At 39.1% G+C, this 16,222-nt stretch overlaps 1 protein-coding gene across 4 annotated transcripts in view; it reads right to left on the bottom strand.

Moving 5' to 3' along the window:
* The window catches only part of LOC149818827 (histone deacetylase 5-like), a 55,060-nt gene extending 39,212 nt beyond the window's left edge, over positions 1-15,848 (bottom strand). For 3 of the 4 annotated variants that reach the window (XM_089984952.1, XM_089984954.1, XM_089984955.1), the window contains exons 1-3: positions 11,726-15,848; positions 11,195-11,379; positions 10,771-10,972 (exon numbers count right to left, since the gene is read on the bottom strand). In XM_089984952.1, coding sequence (XP_089841078.1) covers positions 10,771-10,972; positions 11,195-11,355 — 363 coding nt within the window. In that variant the 5' untranslated portion in view covers positions 11,356-11,379; positions 11,726-15,848. The remainder of the gene's footprint in view (positions 1-10,770; positions 10,973-11,194; positions 11,380-11,725) is intronic. The other variant, XM_089984953.1, reaches the window with a different exon arrangement.
* Between the last annotated feature and the right edge of the window lie 374 nt (positions 15,849-16,222).

The raw sequence follows: 16,222 nt of genomic DNA, 5'->3' as shown, positions 1-16,222 counted from the left end.
TCTAGATATCGTTGATGAGTCTGATATCTCAGATGAGAAGAAGGTCGACACTCCCAAAGTTGTAAATGTCAAAATGAAGATTGATGATGGAAAACCACTTGAAAATCCAACACCTTACAGACAACTTGTCGGGGCAGTGTCATATCTCTTAATTACGAGATTTGACATTGCGCATGCAGTCCACACAGCAAGCCAATTTCAACATGCTCCTACCACTGTTCATATGGAAGTTGTTTTACATATTATTAGATATATTAAAACTTCTATTTTTCAAAGACTTTTCTTGTCTGCTTCTTCTTCCTTAGATTTAATTGCTTACACTGATGCGAACTGGGGAGGAGATCCAAATAACCGACACTCAACTACTGGTTTTTGTGTATTTTTAGGTGAATCATTGAGTTCTTGGAGATGCAATAAGCAATAGAAAGTCTCTCTCTAATCAACTGAAGCAGAGTACAAAGACATTGCTACAACTACTATGGAAGTGGTATGGCTAAGGAGATTGTTGAATGACGTGGGTGTTTAGAGTAAAGGAGCATCACGACTATGCAGTGACAACAAAAGTTCTATTTACGTTACCAGCAATCGGACATTCCACGAACGAACCAAATACATTGAGATGGATTGTCACTATATACGAGAGGAATTCCTACACGACACTATTGATCTATACTATGTTTCTTTAAAATATCAATTGACAGATTTCTTTACCAAACCTCTCGCAGCTCTTAGATTTCACTTTCTGTTGGATAAACTTTCAGTTATCCAACCATAAGTTTGAGGGGGAGTGTTAAAAATAATGTATCTAGGATTTTTTACCTTTTTATTTTTTAGTCTAGTTTGTATAGGATTTTTTATCTTTTTTATTTTTAGTTTAGTCAATACAAGGGAGTCGTTGGACTCCCAACGGCACTCTCTCGTCTCATCCTCTTTTTGTTTATAAATATGGGGTTTTCCCCCCTCTCATTTGCATGGATTACAATCAATAATATGGGTATTTGTGTATGAACCTTTCTTTGTTCTTTTGAGTGTTCATTTCGGTATTTTTAGTAGAACTCTTTGAGTGTCCATTGTTGGTGATTTAGTGAACATCCTTTAAGGAGCTCATATTCTTACAGGCTTCCATTTTTTTACATGGTATTATAGCAAGGTTCGCTCTTGACTCTTGAGAATTGTGTATTGCCTTGCTTTTCGTGCTTATGGGAGAAAGGAAGAATTTCTTGGTGATTCAAGTGCTCGTGTATTTGTGGTGGTGTGCTCATACTACTACTCTCTCCTTTTTCATCTATTATCTTTTATTCTCTTCTCTTTCTCTCAACTTTGTAAGGATGGATGACAATGAAAAAGTCACCATCATACCCATGAAACTCTATACTAATTTTGTAATATGGTCTTCAATAATGAAGCATCACGTACGGGTAAAAGGATTATGGGGATTAATTGGTGGTTCCGATTCAGAGCCTAAATTAGTCCTTACAAAGTTAGAGAACGAAAAAAGAGGTGCCTCTTGCGGATGGTGAGAAGGCTAAGGTATTAGCCACTTATGAAAAAAAGTGGAAAAAATGGAGAATGGGGCATGTCAAGACCATGTCTTGATTAATCAATAGCGTAAATATTAAAAAATGCTTTAGTCTCGTAAAATTTAAGCATTTCAACAAAGCTTGAGAATACCTTAAGAATATGTACTCTCTTAAGGATGTTGCTCATGTGTACAATATTTAAAATAAAGTTCGGACAATGACTCAAAAAGACAAAAGTAGTAGGAAAAACTACAATAAATTGTTCAAAGTTTGGGAAGAATTATCTATTCTTGAGCCTAAGTGGCATTGTGCGGAAGATATAGAGCTCCGACAAAAGCAACTTGATGCGAAACATTTCTATCAATTTATAAATGGCTTGAGACCGGAGTTTGAAAGCACCAAATTGGCTCTTCTTCATGAAAGAAAAGTACCCTTTATTGTTGACACTATTAAAGAATTGAGTATGAAAGATAATAGGCTAAGAGGGCACTCTTTGAAAAATGAAGATGACTCTGTTTTGGCTGTCTCTAGACCAGGAAACTACATGCGCCCCTACAACCCACCTCATTGGAAACAAGGAAATGAGCATGATATCAAGCCTTATTGGAAACAAGGCAATGATTATGACAAAAAAAAAATTTATTTTTTATAACTCTCATGAACAGGCAATGATTATGACAAAAAAAAATTTATTTTTTATAACTCTCATGAACCCGGGCACACTAAACCTCAATGCCCAAAGTTTAGAAGAAGGGAGTAAAAGAAGGTGGCTTCAGTTGGCACTTCACAAGAGACTAACGATGCACCCGTATCAATGTCACAATTTATGAAAATGATCTAACTACTTCTCAAAGGGGTATTTTCTTCAAATAAAGCCTTAACTCAAGCAGCAATTTCATCCTTCTCCGATCCCAGTAAAACTCCTTGGCTTTTTTATTTTGGTGCTTCCTTTCATATGACTCCTAATAGTAAAATTTTATCTAAATATCATACCAACTCAAGCAAATCAAATGTTTATGCAACCGATGGTATATCTCTTGAAATAAAAGGAATAGGGAATTTTGAAAAGATTTTACAAAACTCCAAAAAAAATACTATTCCAAAAGTTAGATATATTCCTAAGTTAATTTAAATCTCTTATTAGTTTCACAAATATCTGACCATGGATATAATGTCTCTTTCTCTTTTGATGGTTGTTGGGTACATGATCGCCAATTAGGGAAGAATTTTTTGGAAATACCCAAGGATACCATTTGTTATAATGTTAAAGAAATCAAAGTTGGATTTATGGCTCAAACGATTTGGTCATCCTAATGTATCCAAAATCCAACACTTTCCAAATTTGAATTTTTTTTGTAACTCTTAAAATTTTACTTGTAAAGACTGTATTATTGGTAAAATGAAGAGATTACTATTCTATAAAAGAACTTTCTTTTCTTGTAGACCACTTGAACTAATACATTCGTATGTTTGGGGGCCAGCACCAGTTATATTAAAGGGTGGATATGCATACTATATGATTTTTGTTGATGATTTTTCTAAGTATACTTAGATCTACTTTCTCAAACATAAATATGAGGTCTTCTCATTTTTTCAAATATTTCACAACTTGGTCAAAAATAAGTTTAAAAAGGATATTTCTATTTTCAATAAAGATTCAAGGGGAGAATTTTTATCAAAGGAATTTAAAGATTATCTAAATTTGCATGGTATCACACATCAAAGATTTTGCCCTCATACACCACAACAAAATGGTTTGGTTGAACGAAAACACATACATGTTATGGAAATAACCAAAACTCTACTAATAGCAAACCAAGTGCCAAAAGAAATTTGGGCTGAAGCAGCCCTATTTGCTATGTATCTCATCAACAAAATGCCTTCTCCTTTGCAAAATATAACACCAGTTGAAAAACTCTTTAAAGTATCGCCTGATTATGCTAGACTAAGAATGTTTGGGTGTAAATGTTTTGTTTTTACTAACAAAAATGATAAACTCTCCCCTTGTGCCTTCTTGGGTTATATAGATAACTAAAAAGGCTACAGGTGCTTTGATCCTAAAAATAAAAAATTATATGTTTCATGTAATATGACCTTTTTAGAAAAAGAAAGTTTCTTTGACTTTGAAAAGGCGAAGGAAGTAGATAAGAATGTTTTTTTATTTTATTTAAGTTCAAGTCATGAAAATTGTGATTATGAATATGACCTAGATAGTGGTCTTGTTATAATAGATGAATATATTATTGATAATGGTCATGATGATATAATTACTGAATAGCAACCTCATAGGAACAAAAACTATTTACAATATTCTAGGCATAGGGACCTTAACTGTAACGACCCCAATCCAGATCCTTTTAAAAATGCGAATTTTTTTTTTTTTCTAAAGAATTGCAGAAACCTTCACAGAGATCTGGGGTCCTCACAGTTCCACTTTCCATTGGATAGCCCATCCACCACAAACGAAGTTGCAATTATCATCCCTATCAACCAACTAAAACTCTTTTATTAATGAGTAATAAAATTTCAAAGACAAGGTTTTCTTCAACTGAAAGTAAAGTAACAATTGCAGAATTTAAAAGAACTGAATGACAAAAGAAAGAGCCACAATATCCTCTACTGAAGCTGACAAGTCCAAGTATAACTCATCCATCCCCAGATGCATGTCCAACTTCACTGTTCACCATTTCCTGTGAAAAACCAACAAAGTAGGGTGTCAGAACCGAAATTCTGAGCACAGCTACTTCTAAAGAAACCAGATGAGAGAAAGAACATGGATAAGATTTCATGCAGTGATTTGAGTGAGTGCAGATATAAAATTTTCAACATCTAAGTTTCCATAACTACCAATGATTTCATTTACTCACCAATCAATAACAGTAAACAGTGTTATATATCAACAACTAAATAACCAACCTTTCAGCATGATTTCACGAAGTAAAGCGTATGCTACCACCAAATGATGTCATGATATCAAGAATGATTCAAACATGCATGATCTAATGCATAACAGAAAAATGCGTGATTATGTGCAATGCATAATTTCTTCTGTTATCTTTCATTTAAGTTTCATCTTTCCATATGCATGCCCTATTAGATGCACACATCTTTAAGTTCCTCTTTTTAATTACCGTGGCCCGCGGATACACCAAACGGGTACAAACCCCGAGGTCAAGTAGGTTCCCAGGGTAGCTTAACACACAATTTGTATTTTATTACTGGGTTCCAACTTAGCCCTCGACCGATATCAGGAAACAACACCATCCATCGGAACATTAGACCTCCACATCTAATGTCGGGGACACAAGGGACACCCCACGCCCACAAGTGCCACTTCCTTGGTACCATAAACTCACAGCTGTGACTAACACACCACTCCCAGGTAAAGTGGCGGGTTCTCCCTAAAACCGTGGCCAGGAGAAGAACCTCAATATCGGGTTCAGGGGCAACAACGCACACGGAGTTTTTGTATCCTCACAGTCTCCCCAAGACCGGATATCCAAGATTCTCATACTCCAGATGAGATATCCCAGAATGTATATTACACTGTTCTTATTCTTTATTTTTATTTAAAGTTCATTCTTAAGTTTGCAACACTATATGCAAAAGTAAAGTGAAAACCCCGCATCCTCCCTTACAGGGACCCATTCGGGACTCCAGCCCGTGTAAACACAAAGAACAGTGTAGTAAAGTGCCAAACCATCTTATGTGGTTTAAGTGATGCTTTTAAAAAAACATATATAAAAGAAAACCAAACTCACGGCTCTCCAGGCCGGTGATGGTCCAATTTGGCCATCGGTGCATCACGTAATAAAACCAAATTAGTGATAAATTTACAACACTAGGCCAAAATGCCAAAAGCATATATATTCATGCCAATATAACACCAAACATATGCACGTTATAATTTATTCATATGCAATTTCAATGTGTGGGTTACCTACGTCACATAGGGGTCTTAACCAATCCATAGTTTCTTTAAGTGTGTGAGTGTACATGTACCTTTTCATATATAAATCAAGTATACATGTAACTAAATGTGACCCCAAATACAAGCAACATCCTAGTATAGTCATCAAATATTTCTCATGTTACTAATTCTACAACACAACACTGATGCCCAGTTCATTCACCCCATTCTTGGTTCTATTTCAGCATCATATGCAGGATTCAGTTAACATGATTGAGCAGTGAACATATCCACCCAAACGGGTAGTGACGTATTACAGAAAACGAACTCTACAGCCCTACTAGAGCCTGCAAATCTCGAATCCCACATGTGCATGAGATAAGTCTTCACATGTTCAGCAACCAAGTACAAGAATATCAGAATAATCAAAAGAATACAGTACAAGCTACCATAAATGTACGTTACATTGGAAATACAATTTATGTAACATGTTTAGAAATATCGACAATAAACGGTTGCAGTTGAAACAGGTTACAATTGAATAATAAAGCTTTATATTCGGCCAAACTAAATACTTAAAAATTCTGAACATCTTCAATGTATAGTATGTATGGTTTCATATCATGTTAGGACAACAAAACAACAACCAAACAATGTACATCATTATGAATGATCTATCTTATGCTGCCATTACATATAACTGTTTGTAATCATAAGGAAGAAATCAACCTACACAACATGAATGGGTTAATAATCACGAAATCAAACTCCAAAATTAACTCATGAATGACACTTGGATCTATAATAATTCAACTCGTTGAAGCAAACATGTACATGTTTATCATCCTAACAGAGCAATTGGTTTATATATTCTGAAAGGGGTTAGTGAGCATGCATTAAACCTCCCAAAAATTAATTCATAAAGACACTTGATTTTACAACAATTCAACTTGTTGAGGCCACTTCTCTTTTACAATATTTTACGCAGATTCAATTCATGTGCATTTCCATGTGGAAAACAACACCTTAACAAATCTTTGATCATGCTTGGAGTTCAGTAAATCAGATGAATATCCATAGAAAATAGGCAGACATATCGAATAATATCATGGCATAGCAGAAAATGCACAGCATACATATATTTTTTTTTTTGAAACATACGAGTTACAGGCCAGCACCCAGCTGACTGGGTCGGCTGGGCCTGCTATGGCCCGACCCACAAGATGTAAAGCACCCAGTCGACGGGGTCGGCTGGGGCCCTGCTAACACAGCACCCAGCCGACTGGGTCGGCTGGGCCTGACGCCTCCTACCAACGCACTAGAGGCCTGCAACACATATATTTTTTTTTTTCATAAGCCTATACGATTACTGTTTTCCTATTTCAAGATTTAGGGCATATTAAGAAAAGCCCCAAATCAATTGATTTGGGTATTTAGGGTTTATCAAGAAAACCCCCAAATCATCGTATGGAATCGAACCCCTGTTCGATTCCTCACCCAGGTTCGAAGAAGAACCGTACCTGATTCCGATGGGTTTCCCGGCGATCGAAGGCTGGGGACGCGAAGGTAGGGCCGCGACTGATACTCCTTGTTGCTGTCGCGACAGGGGGGTACTCGTTGCAGTCGCTGATGGCTGCTTGTTGCCGCAGCTCGCCGGCGAACTCCTCCTCTCCGATACACACTGACAGAGAGAGAGAGACGGGGGAAAGGAGATGGGGGAGGAGAGAGTGCCCGAGTGAAGAGGGAAAACCCCCCCCTCTCCACTCCTTTTATCGGCCCTCTCCATGCCGAGATGGGAGGAGTTGGTTACGCATTGCGTAACCCCCTCCTGCCCCCCTTTCCTTTTCTGCAACGAACCTATCGGGCAACCCTTATCGGGTTGCCCCTTTCTTTAAAAGGGCTGTTACACAGGGGCGCGGCTCGGGTCCGGACCCGAGACCCGTAACCCGGCCCCAATCGATATGGATCCACAAGTGGATCCAAATGGATCCACTGTGGATCCTCGAATTAAATTAGATTTTTTTTTTAAAAATTTTAAAAATTTTATTTATTCATTATTATCATTAAATCAAGGTTTCAAATGAATAAATCCTAATTACCCCCCCTTTATGGGTCCTGGATCCGTAATGTGGATCTAGGCCCAACTTGAAAAATTTGAGATATTTTCAAATAAGAAATCTCGGGTTTTACATTAACCAACCATGTGCACTAGAGAAATATGTTGAACCTGAAGTTCATACTAGGTCATCTAGGATTTCCAAACCACATGAAAAGTTTGTCTTATGATTCTTTTTCTCCAAAATATAAGACATCCATTGCATTAATTCATTCATATGTAGAACCTTCAACCTATACTCAAGCTAAAAACATTTTAAATGGGTAGAAGCCATGATAATAGAGTTGGAAGCTTTAGAAAAAGTTAATACTTGGACCATTCAAGATGTTCCAAAAGGAAAGAAACTTATAGGTTGTAGGTGGATATATAAGATTAAAACAAAGAGTGATGAAACTCTTGAAAGATATAAAATCAGATTAGTTGCCAATGGATATTCCCAAGAATATATCATAGATTACGAGAAAACCTTTGATCCACTTGCTAGAATGACCATTGTTAGAACTCTAGTAGCATTAGCCTATGTACGAAAATACCCTATATTTTAAATAGATGTTAAAAATATTTTTTCTTAATGAAAGCCTAGTTGAAGAAGTTTATATAAAGGCGCCACAAGGTATAAGTATTCCTAAGGGTAAAGCTCTTTGTTTGAAAAAGGCTCTTTATAGACTTAAGATTTCTCTAAAGGCTTTGTATGACTGGTTTAGTCGAGTTATGTTTGATATTGGATTTAGAACTTGTTTGACTAACACTGCACTATTTGTTAAGATTTCTGATGCAAGTATTCTTCTTCATCTTCTCTATGTGGATGACATGATCATCACTGGAGCAGATAAACAGGAAATTGAAAATATTAAAAAACTTCTCAAAAAATATTTTGAAATGACCAATTTAGGCTTTTTAAAATATTTCTTAGGAATCGAAGTTGTTTACTCTCCTAGAGGATATTTATTATCTTAGTCTAAATTTGTTTTTGATATTGTCTCCAAGTCTGGCATCAGAGATGATAAGAGAGATGATATCCCTAATATTGCCATATCCAAGATGTGAATTGATGATCTCCTTACGGACAACTTATTGGAGCACTCTCTTATCTTTCAATTACTAGACCTCACATAACAACGTTGTACACACAGCTAGTCAATTTCAACACTCTCCCACTTCTTTTCAGAGCAATTTTGCATATTATTATACATAATTATGACTTCTCTTTTTAAAGACCTTTTTTTGTCTGCTTCATCTTCTTTAGACTTAATTGCTTATACTGATGCTGATTGGGGAGATGATCCCAATAACAGACACTCAACCACGAGTTTTTGTGTTTTCTTAGGTAAATCTCTGATTTCATGGTGACGCAAGAAGTAGCAGAAGGTTTCACTTTCATCAACCGAGGCTAAATATCAAGCCATGGCAACTACAACGATGGAGGTAGTCTGGCTCAGAAGGTTGTTGGCTGATATAGGAGTTCAAGTGATAGAAGCCTCGCGTATGTGTTGTGACAACAAGAGTGTGATCTACATTGCCAGCAATCGTACTTTTTATTAACGTACTAAACATATTGAATGAATTGTCACTATGTTCGAGAGGAGTATCTACATGGGACCATCGATCTGCCTTATGTTACATCAAAATATCAGTTAGCAAATTTCTTCACCAAACCTCTCGTTGCTCCCCGTTTTCACTTTCTATTAAACGAACTTTCAGTTATTGTACCGTAAGTTTGAGGGGGAGCGTTAAAATTGTACATATATATTTATATATATTATTATGTATATATATTTATATAAATATATAGTTTTTTTTATTTTTTTCTTTATTTGTAATTAAACTAGTCAACACATGTTGACTAGTCAAACATAAGAGTCGGGGTCCCAACAGCTCTATTTAGAGTCGTTGGGGTCTCAACGACTCTATTTTGAGCCATTGGGACTCCAACGACTCTCTATGGAGTCCTCCTCCTTTGTGTATAAATATGGGGCAAAGCCCCGACATTATGTATGCTTCTTGCATAAAGGTTATCACTAAATATTATTTATTTTTCTTGCCCTTTGTGTAGGTTTTGTGAGTGAGGCCATTTATGGCTTTTGGTGTGTACACTTTTAGCATTGTGGTGGATCTTGTTAGAGGCTTCCATTTCTTTACATCTTGCATGTTGTATATGAAGATCACCAGGGTTCCTGGGCCAATGTCTGATATAGCACAAGCATACAAAGCATAGTCACAAATCTTGTTATTGGGATTTTCAAAGCAAAGGAAAATCTCACAATAAATTTAAAAATATATAATTTTCTCAGAAAAAATATCAATATATTTAAATTTTAAAATTATAATAAAATATATAAAAATATAAGAAAAACATAAAAAAAATATGGAAATGTATATAAAATATATAAATATGATATTAATAATGCAATAATATTATGATAAAACACACTATTTTCAAAATAAGTGATATTATGAAAATATTCCATTTTTCTTGGGATTGTATCATTTTGTGAAAAAACTTGAATAAAATAGGAGATTTTCAAAAAAATGGCAGATATTTGTGACTGGTACAAAGGAATTGTTAGTGTGATATAGATTACCTTAGACAACTTTTCTCTTTGCCCAGGATTATCAGTATATACTGCACATTTGTCTTTCAATGTGCTTGCCTCACCTATTCAACCATTTTTTCTCTCTATCCTTCCTCATTAACGAACTTCTAGATGTCACCCATTTTAATTAGAAAACGCCAATATGTCTAGTTGTACCAATGTATAGATTTAGTTAGTGGGCTTCACTTTGAAGTTCTAACACACAATCAGCCACCCAGTATGGTCTAGCATACAGATTACAGAGTCCACATAGTTTTAGATGATTGTATCATAACATATCCATGGATGCATAGCAACATGCAACCCGGTACCACATGCTTGGTCATCATGGTACAGAATTCAGTTTAATCTTGTGGTTGCAGAAACCAAACCTGAACCGCAAAATGACTAAAACACATTGCACAAGTCCTAACCTATCTCTGCAGCCAGAAAAGCTGTAAACTACTGTATCTCAATAGAGCATGGAGAAGTCCCAAGCTTTTCATTTGATACTGATAATGTGACATGGGTTGCAACTAGCATGCATCTGTAGGACAAGAAATTTCTACCAACATACTCAACAAGGCTCATGCAAAAGCAATTTATCGCTGGTAACAGACGGGAAAAAAACAAATGCAAGAAAATGTATACCTCCAAAACAGAACCAGCCGCCAAGAATGCAGCTTCAGACGATCCCTCGTTGAAATATATGGAATTGAACCTCACTGCAAGTCTTCCTCTCTTCATGTTGAACTCCTTGGAGCTGATGTTCTTGATCAACTCGATATGTTTTCGGGAATGAACCGATGCAATATACTTATCTTCTGCTGCCTTAGCTTCCATTACCACACATCTAAACAAGCCGAAAAAAAAACAGAAACATGAGACATGAAGAGACTAAAAAGACGCAAAAGGGACATTCTATATAGGAGAATACTTATGAAGAAATTCTACATAAAACCATCGACTTTTTATACGCGGAGAACCAAAAAAGGGAAAGAATGATTTCGTCGTTGACGACGATGGTCGGGACCGTGTTTTAGGAGTTACCCAAAAAATGGAGTTTTTGAGTTACCTCTCAGGAATTCCCTCCGATTGAAGCTTTTCCCAGATCGACCTGATCCTTTGGGGGTCTTCTGGGTGGTAATCTTCCCCTGGTTCGAAATGGGCACACATCCTCTCATCGTAAACGAGACCAAGAGGAGCACCCCTCTTCTTCTCCGAGTTTGAACCCATAGTTAGTCTCTCTTGATCGCTTCTCTGAGGGAGAGAAGAAGAAGAAGAAGAAATTAGCTTAGTCGCAGTAGGAGAGAGGACGCCGATCGATATGGAGAGAGAGAGAGAGAGAGAGAGGGGCAAACAAAATAAATTTTCCTTTTCTATTGGAAGCGTTAAATGAAGAAACTACCAATTGCAGGCTCTTGGGTCTTTTTTTAACCCAGAGTGCGACCCACAACAGATGGAGGGTAATTTGCTTTTGTTGGTTGCTCTCTTTTGTTCTTATCTCAAATGGTTCAAATTTCAAAGTTTGAACCAAAGAGTGCGATGCGAGTACATGCCTTTTTCTCGTGCTTGCCATGTTCAAATCCTTAGTCCCCAAAATTACCTCCAGTCGAAGAGGCGGTAGAGGCGGAGGCACGGGCAGCTAGAGTAGAAATATCATACGCCGGAGCAGAGCCCCCTTTTTTGAACTCATTTGTAGTTTGATGATGATGGTCTTAATTACAACTTTACTTTTTTTTGTTGTTTAGATCATAAACACAGAACTTTTCAAGTGCCTGCAACAAACCCATGGTAAATCCTATCAAGCTTTCATGTTGAGCAAGAAAAACCTGTGGTGGGGAACGTCTGCGAATCTAATCAAGAAAGCAGATTTCGCTGAGGAGATTGCAGAGGAAGTCGATGTAATCGTAAATGGAGCTGCCAATACAACCTTTGATGAAAGGTTCCTGCGCCTCCTCCTTGAATGCGCTTGGGTCTATGATGACTAGATTGTTACAAATCGCTCCGAATCATCTACTTTTATTCTCACACAAAAAGGCTTCTCAAAAAAATTAAGGTATTATTAAGCTCTTGGCATAAACACGAGAGGACCTTGTCGACTTATGAGCTTTGCAAAGAGGTGTACGAACAAAAAAGCTCTTCCTGCAAGTATCGACTGGTAAGTAAATGAACACTTAGATAAAAAAACAACATTCTGTATCTGTCCACTTCAAAACAATAAAATGGGTCTTTCCTCTGGCACAGCGTACGTTAACAGTCAAAGACAAGGTAGAATCTTGGAGAAGCCCTTCTGCATAGGAGACAGCATAGCAAGGGAGAGAGTCACCTCAGAAACCCCTCCAAGATCCCTCCCTGTGTTGGATGTTGAAGCGGAAAGAAAGTGGGCTTTGGATGAAAGGGCAAGACAATGCAGTGGCGTCTATAGCGATGAAAGAATTGGGTTTAGAGAGGTGATGGTTTTTATTTTTTGTTGCGGTTTCTTTTTAATGACTCTCTATTGGGAGTCCGAACGAAAAAGAGTTTCCATAGGAGTTAAGGCTTCTTTTTTTAGTTGGAGCTGGAGGAGAAGGGATACAACCCTCGCATGTACACAAGACAAACCTCAAGGACAAGCACTTTCGATAAGGGATGGATACAACCAAGCAACATGCCTCCGCGCTAGTCGCCAATGCGAAACAAAAAGCTCGCTGCCTTATCGGCTTGGCCTATAACAGTACTGTACTTTCGTCGAAAAGAACATTCACCCATACTCAAGAGGACTGCTTCCCCTGATCGAGTTTGCGACCCACTCTGAGGTGCCAAGCTTTCTAGGTCTTTCCCTCTCCAATCAAAATGTTATCAAAAGAAAGAGAGGATGAGTCGTTTTTCAGCGGCGGAAGCTTATACTGTTCTCTAGGGTTATCCCTCAGGAACACTACCTTCTATGGCATGATAGATAGACCTGTCAAGCAGCGAAAAGATGAATGGTTGTCATCTATCACCGGCACGATCCTTGTGCTGGCTCCCTTCCGGTATGGAGAAAGAAAAGAGACACACGGCCCTTAAGAAGGGGATACTATCCGTGCCAAAAGCACTTTCCCCTGTGGTGTCTTGCATTTCTTAGGATCCACCTATCACTCTCTTTTTATCCCACGGCTCTTTGTCCTCGGCGCTGCCAGCTCGAATGGCTACTAATAGAAAGAAGGGATTTTTTTTACTACAACCTGGGTTAGGCGGGACAGGGATGAGGTGAATACATGCCCTTCTACTATTGATCATTTCCATCGTCAGATTATAGGAGCTCATGTCCCAGCCTCTTCTTATTATCATCTTATATACGCATATAGGAAATCTCCTACCGGTGCGTAGCATATCATCCCATCCCTTTCCTCATATTAGTTTCTACTTATCCGGATCTAGGATCCATTCTTGTTCTATCATCTTCCTATGTTGAGCTTAGAAACCCTAAATGGCATCTCCTATCGGGCATGCCCATATCATCTCCGATACTTTCTTATTTCCATACTTCTACGATTCCCTTATCCACTTCTATGAGATTCCACTAGTCCGGCCATGAGAGAACAGAAGTCGGGCCCTAGGGCGGGCGAGCCGAGCATATTGATCATTCCCATTTCCTACCCCTCTTCGCCGCTACCAGGCCATGTGCAACGAGTGGGAGCGACTCGTCAGGCATGGCCCACCCTTCCACTCCTCCTCAACGGGTAGTGTGAAGGGTAATCCTGAGGGCAGCAGCTGGGTCCCGTGAGGAAACCTGTGGCTGATCCCAATCCATCATGCCCACCGTCGGGTGCTTTTCTATGGGTATGCAACTATTTTGTTTGCTAGTACCAATCTTATTCATGGCCCTGTTATTGATAGCTTTTTCTCACTATCTATAACTACCCCAACCACTTGGGGGGGGGGGGGGGGAAGGTCGGATAGCTTTTCGAATCGGGAGAGGACGGTCGATCGGAGCTAATAATATTCCAGCCAGGGATTTGGAGGTTGGGCCTTCTGTTGCAGTCAAGCTCCCTCCAGAACCAAGCACCCCCAAAAAAAGATCTTCTCAGCAAGACTCTAACCAGACTCCCCAGCTCCTCCGGAAGGACCTAAAAAGGGAGCAACATCTGCACTCGAGCTTTGTGAGGAAAAGAGGCCAGAAGATCCTTATCGTCAGTCAACAGTTATAGCTTCTCCAGTAACTCCTATCTACCTTGCTAGCTCCTTTCCATCTGGATCTGACATCACCCTCAGGCCAGCCCGGCAACGCTTGGCAACGGAGAAGTTGGTAGTTAGAGATCCGTAAGAAGTTCCAAAGAACAGTCACTTAAACAGACTTTGATCTATCAAGTCCCAACGAGCCATCTCCAAGCGACCCCTGGTTTGCTACCTTGCTCACTGAGGGACACTACTGAATAGATTCCCGTGGCCATCTTTATTATTGAAAAAGGGTGTTCCTTATTCTCTGACAAAGAGAAGTTCTTTTAAGGACACAACAAAGGGGGAGAGTATGAAAAAGACTGGGCTACTAAACGGTTGTTTGCTGGCAGTGGAACAACAGACACTCCATTCCCTTTGATTTCTTCACTTAAGAAGAGGGGAATCAATCGGTTGAATTTGCGGAGATCTTCTTGAAACATCTCTTCTTTCGTTTAAACCATTACTGGGCATCCCCCACATCCCAACCTGGGGGTTACAGTCCGATAGAAGAGGCATTTTGATAAAAGATATGCTATGACACTTAGTGCTTTTCCCTACTTCGGACGACATATACAAGTGCTCGTTTGAAGCGGAGTCACTCCCGATCCCATATTCCATAGGACTGTACCCAATTCGGTCCTCTCTTGCTCCATTTGGGTATGTTTGATAGCACATCCAGCGCGTGGCGTGGGATAAAAAGTACAAAAAGATCACATTTTTTAACAAATGTGGGACACGGAGGACGGCATTCCGTGCGTCCGCCACGTCTATTATTCAGTGTTATTTTTGTTTCATGTACCCCTCTTACAAAAATAACAAGGACGGGCAGAACAAAAAACGGGTGCGTCGTCTCTCTTTCCCACACTTTCTTTCTGCTCAAGTTGAGAAGAGGGGGCAGCGATGTTGAGGGTGCTGGGATGGGGGCGGGAGAAGGACTACAGGGTGGAGTTCTGGGTCAGCCCGGAGAGGGCAGGGTGGCTCATGAAGAAGGGCGAGTGCATCAAGACGTGGCATCGCCAGTGGTTCGTGCTGAAGCGAGGGAAGGTCTTCTGGTTCAAGGAGTCACACGTGACGAGGGCGTTCAGGCCCCGCGGCGTCTTTCCCGTGAGGACGTGCCTGACCGTGAAGAGCTCAACAAGCCCTTCGCCTTCAAGATCTCCAACCGCTCCGACACCATGTACTTCATCGCCAACTCCGACAAGGAGGAGGATTGGATCAACTCTATCATCGAGCACTCCTGTTCCGTCACCGACTCCGAAGTCATCGACTACAACTCCAACAAGCACGAACCCTAGCCGCCACCGGTCGCAAGAACAACAAGCGAAAGCAAAGGGTTTCTTCTTTTCCTCGTGTATGCCTCTATTTCAGTATCAAGAATTGAAGGATTCGCTCCTTGCAAATTTCCCCCCTTTTATGTAACACTTTTTCTTCACTCTAGTGATGATTCTTTTGAAGGAAAGTGATGATCATTAATTGATTGAGGGAAGTGATCATTTTCATATTGTTGCTATTGATTGCTAGAGTGTGATGAGTTCATTTTGATTTCTTGTATGGTGAATCTGCTATTTTTTACGAGATACGTTTCTTTAGACATATGGATCTTGATGTTTGATGGCATCATTTTAATTCTTTGATTCGTATATGTGTTGAATTGGAATGGAGCATTTAAATTTGTTTCGTTACCTTACTACCTTCTCAAAATTTGATTCCGTCAATCTCGTACAGACTTTTGCATCCTTTGCTGTAAATCTCATTATCTATGCGACAAAAAAGTGCACCTCTCTCTCTCTCTCTCTCTCTCTTTCTCTCTCTCTCTCTCTCTGCAACGTGGGTTAGGTCAAAAACTCACTTGGCTAGCTTGGGCATATGCCCCAAGTCCTAATTGTTGAGACTTAGAGCTCCTTACAGGGAGCCAAGTCAC

Source organism: Nuphar pumila, chromosome 13, assembly GCF_984573655.1.
Source record: "Nuphar pumila chromosome 13, dmNupPumi1.hap1.1, whole genome shotgun sequence".
Taxonomy (NCBI): Eukaryota; Viridiplantae; Streptophyta; class Magnoliopsida; order Nymphaeales; family Nymphaeaceae; genus Nuphar; species Nuphar pumila.
Note: the sequence above shows the minus strand (reverse complement) of the source record. Positions and strands in the feature narration are given on the sequence as shown.